General features: G+C 47.3%; 1 protein-coding gene across 1 annotated transcript in view; it reads right to left on the reverse strand.

The window, feature by feature from the left end:
* Positions 1–2087: 2087 nt before the first annotated feature.
* Positions 2088–13260, reverse strand: part of ZNF638 (zinc finger protein 638) — a 45340-nt gene continuing 34167 nt past the window's right edge. The window contains exons 16-24 of the mRNA XM_073649605.1: positions 13220–13257; positions 11126–11149; positions 9320–11084; positions 8038–8097; positions 4182–5016; positions 3891–4076; positions 3609–3713; positions 3328–3446; positions 2088–2827 (exon numbers count right to left, since the gene is read on the reverse strand). Of these exons, the coding sequence (XP_073505706.1) occupies positions 2774–2827; positions 3328–3446; positions 3609–3713; positions 3891–4076; positions 4182–5016; positions 8038–8097; positions 9320–11084; positions 11126–11149; positions 13220–13257 (3186 nt within the window). The 3' untranslated portion in view covers positions 2088–2773. The remainder of the gene's footprint in view (positions 2828–3327; positions 3447–3608; positions 3714–3890; positions 4077–4181; positions 5017–8037; positions 8098–9319; positions 11085–11125; positions 11150–13219; positions 13258–13260) is intronic.

Below are 13260 nucleotides of genomic sequence, written 5' to 3' on the forward strand. Positions count from 1 at the left end.
TGCCCATTACAAGGTATAAATTGCTTAAATTTCAGCCGAGCCCATGTCACATGCAGCTTGCTCCTAGGAATGGTGCGTCTCTCTATCAAATTCAAATGAGCTTTATTGGCAGGACTAAGTACATATTAGCATTGCCAAAGCAAATGGTTAAAAAAAAAATAGGGGGGCAGGGAGTAGGGAGGCATATAGAGGTCCAGGATATATCAAGATCCTTTTAGAGGGTAGGGGCATGTCCAAGGTGGGGTACAGAAGTCCATGGCATATCAGGCTCTTAGTTGGGGAATAGGGGCATGTCCAGGGTGGGGTATAGACGTCCATGGTATGTCAGTCTCCTCTTAGTCTGTGGCAGGCACTGACATATTGCGCTGCTATGGACGCTGCACTTTCCTCTTCCCCCAGTAGTATCGGCAGTTTCTCTTCCTCCTCCATGGAGGTGAAGTCTGGGAGGAGATCAGACAGTCTCTGGCAGTGAGTGTCCCTCACTGAAGAGTATTTGGGGCACCTCAGCAAGAAGTGGGCCTCGTTCTTCACGGCCTCCTGGGGGCGCTGCTGGCACAGTCTGCTCTCTCGGGTCTTGTAGGTCTGTCGGTGCCACCCGGATTTGATGAGTAGGCTGTGGGCGCTCAGTCTGTATCGGCTCAGGATCTGTTGCTCTTTGGGGTTTTCCAGTTTCTCTAGATATGGGTCCAGTTTGTACTCCCTCTGTAGGTTCTGGTATATCGTCAGTTTCTGTGATTTGTTTATGTAATTTCTCCAGATGCTGAGATATTCCTCTTTGCCTTTGTGTACCATTTTCTGAATTTCGCCTTTTGTCAGGCCATGTGGGTGGGTGGCTTGGTCAGGCTGTCTTTGGGTACTTTGTGTTGGGAGGTTTCCTGGGGCTTCCCAGTGTAGGAAGGCTTTGTGATGGTAGGAGCTGGGACTACTGCTTTGTAGATGAGCCTTGAAAGACAGCACCTTCTTCTGGATCTCAAGGTGTAGCGGGAATCTGCCCAGCTCTCCTCGGCAGGCGCTGTTTGATGTGCTCCGATGGACTTGAAGATGCTTGCAGAACTATCTCTCTATATCTCGCTCTAATATATATATATATATATATATCTCATATATATCCACCTATTAGATCTCTGATCAGTGTGAGGCAATTACTAAGGGTCATAATGCTAAAAGGACTATTTTTTAGTTAGTTAAGCTAATCCAAAAGCTAAGAAAGCATAGACGCACACAAGGACGACAGAATACTCTATTGTGCGCTGCACGGTCAGAGCACCGAGCGCAAGCCGGAGATCGTTCCCTATAAGGTGCTAAAACTTTTTTTTTAACATTGCGAATCGAGCCAAATCGTTTTGCAGATCTCTTTCATTTAATTTAGTGTGGAGAATACATGAAAAAGAAAATAAATAAAATCAATCGATTTTTTCCGATCCGCTATACTAGAAGACCCTCTTGAAAACTTCAACTATGCAAAAAAAAAAAAAAAAAAGGAAAGAAAAGCCCTCACACAGCTCCATCAACTAAAATCTGAAAAAGTTTCAGGAAGAAAAAAAAAAAAAAATTCTTACAAAATGTCAGATTTTTTTTTTTTACGTCTACCTCATTCACCACTAACACACAACATACATTAGCAAAATTGCGCCCTTTTCACCAATGGGGTTTGGGTTCTTGTACCTGAAATGAACTTTGAAATAAAAGTTCGGGTTGTGTACCAGAACTCGAACTTCCACCTGTCTGCCTATCCCTATTCACAACTACAACTCATCCCGTAAAAATCAAGCCCTCAAAAGGCTATTGAGACGAAAAAAAATATACCACAGCGAGAAGGGGTTAACTAAAGAGGCGGTGCAGAATATGCAATAAATGCCTGAGACTAGAAATAAAAGGCAGCGCCTATTTTTTTCCCTCCGGGCCAAATAAATAGAGTCCGCAATGCAACATCAGACAAGGTTGGTACACACTGCGGCTTCTTTCTAATCTCAGGACCCCCTGAGACATCAAGTCCAGGAGTGTTTGAAGCCTGGAGTCAGTCAGCTGAGAGCCGAGGTCTAATGTGCCGTCCTCCACATCAGAAATGGCTCACACGTCACACAAAACAACGTAACTCATGTTTATTAGAAACGCCCTTTGTTACAGCTTGTGTTGCACATATTCGCAAAAAAAATTAAAATTAGATTCTGGATGAAAAGACAAGCAAAAACAAATATTCCTATGAAAGCAGCGTAACTACTCTACTAACTCAAAATCATACTTCATATAAAAGGGTATTGATTAAAAACTGAACCGTGTTACAATACTAATGGTGTGGACATTTGGGGGGGAGGGGGGATGTGTGATCGATGGAAAAGCCATCCAAGAAAGTGGGGAACTGGGTCTGTCCTGACACAAAATTCACATTAATGGGGACATGTCAGGGAACCTCAAGGGGAAGGGGGGGGGGGGATGTTGATCAAACCGTTCACGTTCGCATCAGGAGGTGAACGTCGCTGATGACGCTGCGTGGGTGGACGCTTAGCCGGGAGTGTGCACCGTCATAAGGTATCTAGCAACGCAACATCAACCAGCAACGCTCATCTGCTGAGTCTTATAACGTAAACGTCAACACAAATATGTCACGAGAACAAAATAATGAACTGATGTAAGAGGCGATCCTCCGCTACGCTCTTTATATATAAGAAAAAAAAAAATCTTTATAATACAACATAAACATCTGCCTAAGAAAATGTACACGATGGACCCAGAACGTAGACGACACAAATCATAGCATCTGGCGGTCTCGGTATCACGTGCTGGCAGATTTCTCCTTCGGAGACGCCTGTAACTTGTCCAAGTGTTTCTTGAGGAAAAAGGAATAAAAAGAAGTTAAAATCGCATGTCAGGGCTGTAGGACATCCTATACATTGGTGAGATCTATGTACATGCCCTCCGTCGCATGTAAAGGGTGCGCAGTTCCACAACTGGCTGCACGCACACAGCAGTGACACCTCCAATTGTAAAGCAGTCACTTTGGTTTTGCCAATTAATCTAGACAGGACCCCTGCGCATCTCACACATCCGTTCCCAAGAGGAGACCATGTATATTAATGCCTAAACAAACTCTTATCTGACAGCAGTTCACTTAATAAACAGTTCCCGAAGAATCGGAGTAAAACAACAGCAGACACATACTTCAGGTGTTGGCACATACCCAGATTATGTTATTATTTACATGAGATCTTGATTTAACTCAAAGTCACGCGTTTTGGGGCGCTTTTTTCCAACAGGTGGTCAGTAATAAACAGCAGTGCCATCTAGTGGGCCACCTGTGAAATGAGCGCAGAATATCAGTGGCGTTACCTCTACTTGCTGGTAATGTCGCAGACTTCTGCAGTGCTTCAGCTTTGAGGAATCGTCCATGTAAAAAAGGGAACACAATTCACAGAAATATCCCGTTTTAGGTACTAGAAATTCCAGCCCTGCAAAACAAAAGAAATGACGGATGATCAGAAAGCGATCAAATCAGCTTTAACCCAAATACAAGCAGCTAAGTTACTAAATGATGTACACATCTTTTCCTGATTGACTTTGATGAAGCAGGCAAGGATATACTGGTCATCAGATCTCCATAGAGGACTCACCCACTGCGGTGCTGGAGTTGTACGGCGCCAATTTAGTCTTTCCCGCCGGTGGAGGTTCCAGTTTACTTTTCTTGGCCAGAGCTTCAAAGCCCAGTTTTCCGTCAGCTGAAAAGACAGACAGGTGAATGAGCGAGAGCAAAGTGTGACCGAGAACGTCGCCGCTGACAAGCCAGCAAAGCAGCGTCTCACATCAGTCCTGCAACATCCCATTAGTGAGAAGAGCACAGCTCTCCTGTTAAATCAGGTAAAAGTCTTGATGCAGGGGGGATACAGGTGCCTTACCTGATTTATCTGTGGCGGTTGCGCGGCCATCTTGTACGCCCTCCGTGGCTTCTTGCCCGCTGTTATTAGTAGGCTTTGCTTTAGCTGGGGTGCTGCTTGGTGCAGTTCCTTGTAGGGAGTCTTTGTTGCCTTCGGTACTCTCAGGGAGTGGTCTTTTTCGTGGTCGCCCCCTCCTTGCGGGAGGTGCTATTAGGAAAACAAATCACTGAATTAGTATCAGACTGCAGCCATGACTACTGGAGGGAAAGGCTGACGTTTCCTACTACATTTACATAAGACTTGAATACGTACTGGGCTCGGAGGCTTTGCTCTTGTCAGACTCTTTGGTCTTTGATGATTTACTTTTGTCATCTGTTTTGGGCTTCTTCTCCTCCGCTTTTATCTCAGACTCTTCCTCCTCTTCCCCGATCTCATCCACTGTCAGGAACTGATGCTCAATATCGGCAAATGACATCTCGTCATCGTCCTCCGCTTTCGCCTCATCCAGAGTCAACAGCGGCTGCTCCAAGTGGTCTCTGCTGGCAGGGGTGTCCTTCTGGCCTTCAGCCTGCTGCTTCTCTTCTGGTTCTTTAACAGCAGCATCCTTCATGTCTTCCAGTAATTTGGGCTCCTCTAGCTTGGCCGGCTTGGAAGGTACAGTCTGCTCCTCGGCCTCTTCGTCGACCTCATCGAGGGTGAGTAGCTTACCCTTAGTTAGGGTCTTGGGCGTCGTAGAGGAGAGTTGCACTGTGGAGGGGTCCTGGGCCTCTTCATCGTCACTTATCTCATCCAAGGTCATCAGCATCTGCTCGTCTTTGGCACTGGCAGTAGGCCCGTCCTCCTCATCTATCGTCACCAGGGACTGGACTGTCTTATCGGCTACGTTCCCCTGGGTGCAGGCGCTTTCCTCGTCATCACCCACTTCGTCTAAGGTGACAAATGACAGCTCGTGTGACTCCCCGCTCACCACCCGGGACTTCTTTGTGTCTGAGGTGACGGAGTCCGTTTCTTTCCTCTTTCCTTTTCTGGGAGTATCAGGCTTCACCTCCTCTTCTGCTTTCTTCTTCTTCGGGTCGATGTGCTCCTCTATAATCTCATCCACAGTAACAAACTCATCCAAGTTAAATGGGAACCTTTCCTCTTGCTCCTGCAAGAGGTAACAGGAATATATCACGTCAGACATTTACTATCACAGATTATTTAGGCTGTGGTTACAGGTCACGACTTTGGCTATGAGACACTGATCACAAGGTCAAGTAATGATTGCAAATGTCTTTGTGACACTAGGCAAAAAAAAATAATTATCCAAACCTGCTGGATTTCTGCAACTATGGGGTTTAAGCACTAGGGTCCGCAACTATGGAAAGGGCTCAGGAGTTAAAGGGGTATTCCCATGTCAAAAATCTTTGCTAATATTACATCTACTACATATTGGGATAATACCTCCTAGAAATGTAGTATAGTTCTCCTGATTCGCTATGCTGCTTACCTCATGTGCACAGCATTGCATTAGCTTAGGTATCCATGGTTATGACCACTCAGAGAGGTATTTAGTTGATAGTAGTCGTAACCATGCAGACCTAACCTACTGCAATGCCCTGCACATGGGGTAAGCAACATAGCGAGTCAGCAGAACTATACCACATTTCTAATTGGAGATATTTGCCAATATTAATATTATTACACCTACTACATATTGGTATAAGATCTTAGCGATGGGAATACCCCTTTTAAACCCACTCCACAAGCGGCAGATGCACCTAGCCAGGGTGGCAGAGGCTGGGGAAGTGCTCAGATTATGCCCAGAGCACTTAACGTCTCCTTTGTGCGCTAAATAAAATAGGAAATTTTCAGTCAGATTATATCAGTAAAAGGTGTGGATGACATTATCTTTCAGAGAGCAGTAAGACCATATGAACAGTTTGGGGGGAGGGGTGGGATTGTTCTGACAGATTTCCTTTAAGCAGATTCCACTACGCTGCATCTGTAAAAGTCCAATCTATCAAAATATAAAATAAACTTGAACGGTGAAAGGCATAAAGAAAAAATAAATAAAATGAAAAAAATAGACAGAATTATGGTTTTCCTATAAAATTGCAATCTGAAGCACCAATAATGACATATGTAACCCAGATGCCACAAATATACAAAAAAAAAAAAGTTTCAGCAACCATTATAATTGATATCGGTGGGTTCGTCAGCCCTATGGTCTCCTTTAGGCTGTGTGTGAATTTGTGCCATTGTTGCACGATTATCAGGGTGTGAGAAGGATACGATTTGGTTGCAACTTGAGGTTATCAATAAGAGGTTTTGTAGAGGAAATGGCTTTATGAAGAGCTGCTTCTGTGTAGTGGTCTCCTGGTTTAGACTGGATTCCATCAGAACATACAGAAAAAAAGCTCAAAAGGAATGAATGTCTTATAATAGAAGTGAGTAGGAAGAGTCAAGACTTTTTTGACGATTTTTGGAGTGGACATGCAACAAAGAAAAGAAAAAAAAAAACACAACACAAAAACACCCACCTCCCCCCTCAAAAAACTCGGCACAGTCGCAGGCCGTTGGAATCAACAGATGTCTTCCGGGTGAGCAAGCATTAGATCTTAGGGATGACCAGTCGTCACTTCTCAATAGGCATGGTGGAATACCGGACGATTCAGTCTGCGGCATAATTGGGGCAAACGGGCATCAACCATACACAGTAGATCCAGATGTTCTCTTCCTTAGTTAACATTCTAGGAATAGACAACTGCTCTGTCAACTATTTCAGGGCAGATAGGCCATGTACAGGAGAGTGGCACCTTCATCCTGATCCAATCCCAGGTTGGTCAATGTCAGGGGCACACTGGACTTCGATATTGTCATCCAGGAGCAATCACAACATTCTACAGTGTTGTTCCAGGACCTTGGTTCCTCGTTGCAGATCCGATCCCTCTTCCCGTACATTGGCTTTGGTGTTTTTTTTGTCTAATACCCTACAGATTCCCATTTGAGTCTTCCAGACAATGAAGATGTGTTGAGGCCTTTAGGCCATCTTTGTCACTTCCTCTCTTCCTTCCTCTGCCTCATGAGACTATTTTGGCGACAGATGTCCTACAAGCATCTCTAGCAACATCTGCAAATGTAGCTTCTTCGTCATGGTCCTGTCCAGATCTCGTGCCACCTTTTCTTTCGTATCCTTACCTAGCACTTGTGGACTTGTGTCTGGTGTCTTCTCCCCTTCCCCTTAGTATACATAGAATCATAGAATGGTAGAGTTGGAGGGGACCTCCTGGGTCATCTGGTCCAACCCTCTGCTCAATGCAGGATTCACTAAACCATCTCAGACAGATGTCTGTTCAGTCTCTGTTTGAAGACGTCCATTGAAGGAGAACTCACCACCTCTCGTGGCCGCCTGTTCCACTCATTGATCACCCTCACTGTCAAAAAGTTTTTTCTAATATCTAATCTGTGTCTCCTCCCATTCAGTTACATCCCATTGCTTCTGGTCTTTCCTTCTGCAAATACAGATTGGCCTGCTCCCACTTCATTCCGGGGATAACTCCACAGCCGGGTATTTCCAATCCATTGCTTGGTGAGCCATCCATACATGCTCAGTCTTCATCAGGGTTCCTTTTATTTTTGACACCTGCTGGTGTGAGCCTTGTCAGATCGTAGGCTGACCCCAAGCACAGCCCGTCTGATGGGCGAGTGCCTTTACTGTACATAATACATTACTCACCAAAGAATACTACTTTTGGACATCCCATGGTGTTTTTGGGTCTCCAAGAAAAGGAGATTTTTGGTACTTAATGCAAAATCATCTTCTTGTAACCTTCATTGTGGGAACAGCTCCCACCTAGATAGCCTGTCAGGATGCATTGTGGTCTGACTTCTGGCTCCCTATTAAGTCATAATTATTATATTTTCTCACTACCTAGTATAGTCCGGTGTCTGCAGGAGAGGATCAGATTTTTGCAATCTTCCGTGTCGGCATCCTGATGGCAGCAGCCTACACCCCTGGTTCCTGTGTCCCCCAATAAAGGCTACACCAAATGGATTTCATGCAGAGTACCAAAAAAACTCCCCCTTTGTTTCTAGGCTGCCAACCATCCTAAAACTTCACTTTAACTGTTGATCCATTGAAATACGTCATGTAAGATTCTCTCTGCAGGCTTCGCGGCTTACTTACATCTTTAGATCTCGGACTTCGGTTGTTGCTTTTAGAGCTTCGAGCGTAACGTGAAGATGTCTGCGCAAGGAAGATAAAGGGGATATTAGACAACAGAACACGTGCAGCTCAGCGACCATCAATTCACTTTTCTGTAATTAAAGCCTCATTCAGACATACAATTTTCCACATGTTTCATCCGGGGTTTTCTAGGATAAAACATGCACATGTGCAGCCGGCCGGAAGCTCGTAATTCTTACTGCCAATCAGCGCCACTGCCATATGATCGCGGGGCGCCAATGGGTTGTCATGACAGTCAGGGATCTGCTGATGACCCCCGTGCCCATCATTACGATCTTCCTGTGAATGCCGGCTCGTGACCGGCGCTCATAAGAGATAGTGATTTTCTCTATACATAGAGCTGATGACCCGCTATGTATAGCATAGGCGATCAGACGATTGCAGCTTCAAGTCTAAGGGGACTATTAAACATAGTAAAAAGGGAGGAAAAAAAAAAAAAAAGAGTTCAATTAAAAACAGGAAAAAATAAATAAAAGGATCAAAACGCTAGAATTAAGTTTTTTTTAAACCACCGCAACAAAATGTAATAACAAGCGATCAAAACATTGGATCTTCTTCAGAATGGTATCAATAAAAACATCAGCTCGGGGCTCAAAAAAAATAAACCCTCACCCAGCCTGATCCCGAAAATTATTATTAAAACGTTATGGGTCTTGGAATATGGCGACACAAGCAAAAAAATTTTTCCCTTTACAAATTTTAGATTTTTTTTCCCACCACTTAAATAAAAAAAACAAAACAAGAAAAAAAAAAAAAACTATACGTTTGGTATCTGTGTAAACGCACTGACAGGTCAGTTTTATCATATAGCAAACATAATAAATAATAAAAAAAAAAAAAATTGTAGAATTGCACTTTTTTTTGCAATTTCAAAGCACTTGGATTTTTTTTTTCCTGCTTTCCAGTGCACATGATAAAATGAATAGTGTTATTCAAAAGTACAACTCGTCCCGCAAAAAAACAAGCCCTCATAAAAAAATTATGGCTCTGGGAAGGAAAAAACGAAAGTGCAAAAAGGGAAGAAAGTAAAATAAAATAAAAAAATCGCAATGTCACCAAGGGGTTAAGGAGACAGCGAGTATTGTGAACTCCTTATGGGCCAGCACTATAATCTCCAGCTGTTCTACAGATCTCAGGGCAGCAGCTGCATCTCCGCATGGTTTTGGGACTCTATAAGTTGCGTCTGATGGTAGGACTACCACATGCCCAGTTGGTAACTTACACTGCTTCTTGTCCGGTCGTCCTTTCTACTACTTGTCCGGGCATCCCTCTCTCGGGACCTGGCTCTAGCCTTCGAGTCTCTCTCTGGCTGTGAAGTCACATACTTTCCAGTGCTTTTCTTCTGAGGGAAGTTGGAGCCGGATTTGGTATGACTGGAGGAGCCATCGGCCGGGCTGGACCTGTTGCTATTCGACCTCGGTGTGCTGCTTTCATAGGAGGATGTCCCTCTTTCCCTTGAAGTCCTCTTCCTGGAGTCCACAGTTTTTAGCGCCGCCCTTTGGCTCTCCATTGTGACCGTAATGGAGATCTCCCCCTTTTGGGCGTTGTATTTTGTGGTCCTGGAGATGGGTTCACTCGCTGTTGCTGCCCACTGGCCTGACTCCGGTCCTTCCATTCCAGCCTTGCCTTTAGATGTTTTGTCCTCACCAGGCTTTCCCTCTACTGACTTCGACCCTTCATTACTATTGGCTGCAGTTTTCGACTTAGACTCCTTAATGTTCTTCTCTTCATCCTTTCCTGCAGGGATAAAGTTGGCGTCCTTCACCTTGGAGGACGTACCTGGGCTGTCACTTGTACCTTCATCAGCAGATGCTTCCATGTCCTTCTCAGTGCCGAGAGGAATGTGCTCCAATTCTTCAGCTTCTTCTTCATCTGACTCCACAGAGACGAGAACATCGAACTCCTCCGACAAATGAGGCTGAGATACCGAGTGAGGCTCATGATGAGCCATCTCTGGCTCTGCCTGTACGTACAGAGGACACGAGTCCGGAGCTTCAGGTGCCTGTGCTGCCTCTTCGTCATCATCATCGTCATCATCACCATTGTCGTCATCATCACCATTGTCGTCATCATCATCATCATTGTCGTCATCATCAGTGGCCACCATATAGCTGGTAGTGGGCTGAGCAGAGGTTGTGTCCGATGTCACTTCATTGTTTGCAGAAGGAGGTGGTGCTGACCCCTCAGGATTTCTTGCCTCCTCAGGCTCTGAAGCCCCCTCAGGTTCTGCCGAGTCCACCTCCATTTCAGTGTCGCTGACTGGAGATGGGGGCGCAGATTCATTTTCAGACGGTTTATCATCAGTAGCTGAAAGTTTCTCTTCCGTGACATCGGTCTTTGTAGATTCAGGAGCCTTCTGTTTATCCGTGACATCGGTCTTTGTAGATTCAGGAGCCTTCTGTTTATCCGTGACATCGGTCTTTGTAGATTCAGGAGCCTTCTGTTTATCCGTGACATCGGTCTTTGTAGATTCAGGAGCCTTCTGTTTATCCGTGACATCGGTCTTTGTAGATTCAGGAGCCTTCTGTTTATCCGTGACATCGGTCTTTGTAGATTCAGGAGCCTTCTGTTTATCTGGGACATCGGGCTTCGTAGATTCAGGAGCCTTCTGTTTATCTGTGACATCGGGCTTCGTAGATTCAGGAGCCTTCTGTTTATCTGTGACATGGGTCTTTATAGATTCAGGAGCCTTCTGTTTATCTGTGACATCGGGCTTTGTAGATTCAGGAGCCTTCGGTTTTTCTGTGACATCGGGCTTTTTAGATTCATGAGCCTTCTGTTTATCTGTGACATGGGTCTTTATAGATTCAGGAGCCTTCTGTTTATCTGTGACATGGGTCTTTATAGATTCAGGAGCCTTCTGTTTATCTGTGACATCGGGCTTTGTAGATTCAGGAGCCTTCGGTTTTTCTGTGACATCGGGCTTTTTAGATTCATGAGCCTTCGGTTTTTCTGGGACATCGGGCTTTTTAGGTTCATGAGCCTTCGGTTTTTCTGGGACATCGGGCTTTTTAGGTTCGACGGCCTTCGGTTTTCTGTGTTGATGTCTCGGCTGTTAAGCATAACAGAAATTAGATCCCTTTTATCATCACCCACCTCATGCTCTTAAAGAAAGCTATCATCTAGAGGCTGCCCTCTTTATACAAGACGACAGGGGGCATCCTCAGACCGGTGATTTCTTTAAACCCCACTCATTAGCAAAAGTGGTCAGAAGAGTCTGGGAAGTTCAGACTCAACTTCTGGTAAATCATTCCTTTAAGGGGGGGGGGGGGGGGGGGGGGAGACTGCCCACTCATGGACAAAAAAAAAAAAGTCTAGGCAGACCTAGACTGGCTATAGATTGTCTATAAACTCATCATATCTGCCGTTTGTGAAATATTGCCTTTGTACATAATTAATGATTTATAATCAACTCGCATCTGGCAAGTGGTCCTTGAGTCAAAAACCACACCAATGGAAAAATTGTGGATCTAAAGCATTTCCAACCCGGGAGGAACCATACAGGTGCCAATATGAGAGCGAGGGGGGGGGAGAGGAAGAGAGGGGGGGGGGGGGGGGGGAAGAGAGAGGGGGGGGGGGAGGAAGAGAGGGGGGGGGGGGGAAGAGAGAGGGGGGAGGAGGAAGAGAGAGGGGGGAGGAGGAAGAGAGAGGGGGGAGGAGGAAGAGAGAGGGGGGAGGAGGAAGAGAGAGGGGGGGGGAGGAAGAGAGGGGGGGGGGAGGAAGAGAGAGGGGGGAGGAGGAAGAGAGAGGGGGGAGGAGGAAGAGAGAGGGGGGAGGAGGAAGAGAGAGGGGGGAGGAGGAAGAGAGAGGGGGGAGGAGGAAGAGAGAGGGGGGAGGAGGAAGAGAGAGGGGGGAGGAGGAAGAGAGAGGGGGGAGGAGGAAGAGAGAGGGGGGAGGAGGAAGAGAGAGGGGGGAGGAGGAAGAGAGAGGGGGGAGGAGGAAGAGAGAGGGGGGAGGAGGAAGAGAGAGGGGGGAGGAGGAAGAGAGAGGGGGGAGGAGGAAGAGAGAGGGGGGAGGAGGAAGAGAGAGGGGGGAGGAGGAAGAGAGAGGGGGGAGGAGGAAGAGAGAGGGGGGAGGAGGAAGAGAGAGGGGGGAGGAGGAAGAGAGAGGGGGGAGGAGGAAGAGAGAGGGGGAGGAGGAAGAGAGAGGGGGGAGGAGGAAGAGAGAGGGGGGAGGAGGAAGAGAGAGGGGGGGAGGAGGAAGAGAGAGGGGGGGAGGAGGAAGAGAGAGGGGGGGAGGAGGAAGAGAGAGGGGGGGAGGAGGAAGAGAGGGGGGGAGGAGGAAGAGAGAGGGGGGGAGGAGGAAGAGAGAGGGGGGGAGGAGGAAGAGAGAGGGGGGGAGGAGGAAGAGAGAGGGGGGGAGGAGGAAGAGAGGGGGGGAGGAGGAAGAGAGAGGGGGGGAGGAGGAAGAGAGAGGGGGGAGGAGGAAGAGAGAGGGTGGGAGGAGGAAGAGAGAGGGGGGGAGGAGGAAGAGAGAGGGGGGGAAGAGGGGGGGGAAAGGGGGGGGAAGAGGGGGGGGAGAGGGGGGGGAAGAGGGGGGGAGAGGGGGGGAGAAGAGGGGAGGAGAGGGAAGGTGGGTAGAGGGGAGGGAGAGGGGGGGAGGGGGAAGGTGGGTAGATGGGAGGGGGGGGGGGGGAGAGGGAGAGGGAGGGAGGAGGGGTAGAGGGGAGGGAGAGGGAAGGTGGGTAGAGGGGAGGGAGGGAGAGAGGGGTGGGTGAGGGGAGGAGGGAAGGTGGGTAGAGGGGAGGGAGAGGGAGGTGGGTAGAGGGGAGGGAAGGGGGGTGGGAGAGGGAGGTGGAGGGGGAGGGTGGGTAGAGGGGAGGGAAGGGTGGGTAGAGGGGAGGGTGGGTAGAGGGGAGGGAGAGGGGGGGAGGGTGGGTAGAGGGGAGGGAGAGGGGGGGGGGTGGGGAGGGGAGGGGGGGAGGGGGAGGTGGGTAGAGGAGAGGGAGAGGGAGAGACCAGCTTCAGTGCCTCGTGCTCCTTTGATGGTCTATCAATTAGCCTGTGGGAAGCGGATAGGCAGACCACCTTAATTTAAGATTAAAACACTATATAGTCGGTATAGGAAAATCCTGTGAGGTTCATTGACACCAGGAAGTGCAATGGTCACACTGTATATTTACCTTGATTTGTCCTCTTCAATGTAAGTTCTATATTCATCCTG

This window comes from Phyllobates terribilis, unplaced genomic scaffold, assembly GCF_046119375.1.
Source record: "Phyllobates terribilis strain yellow unplaced genomic scaffold, ASM4611937v1 Scaffold_1__5_contigs__length_1240528914, whole genome shotgun sequence".
Taxonomy (NCBI): Eukaryota; Metazoa; Chordata; class Amphibia; order Anura; family Dendrobatidae; genus Phyllobates; species Phyllobates terribilis.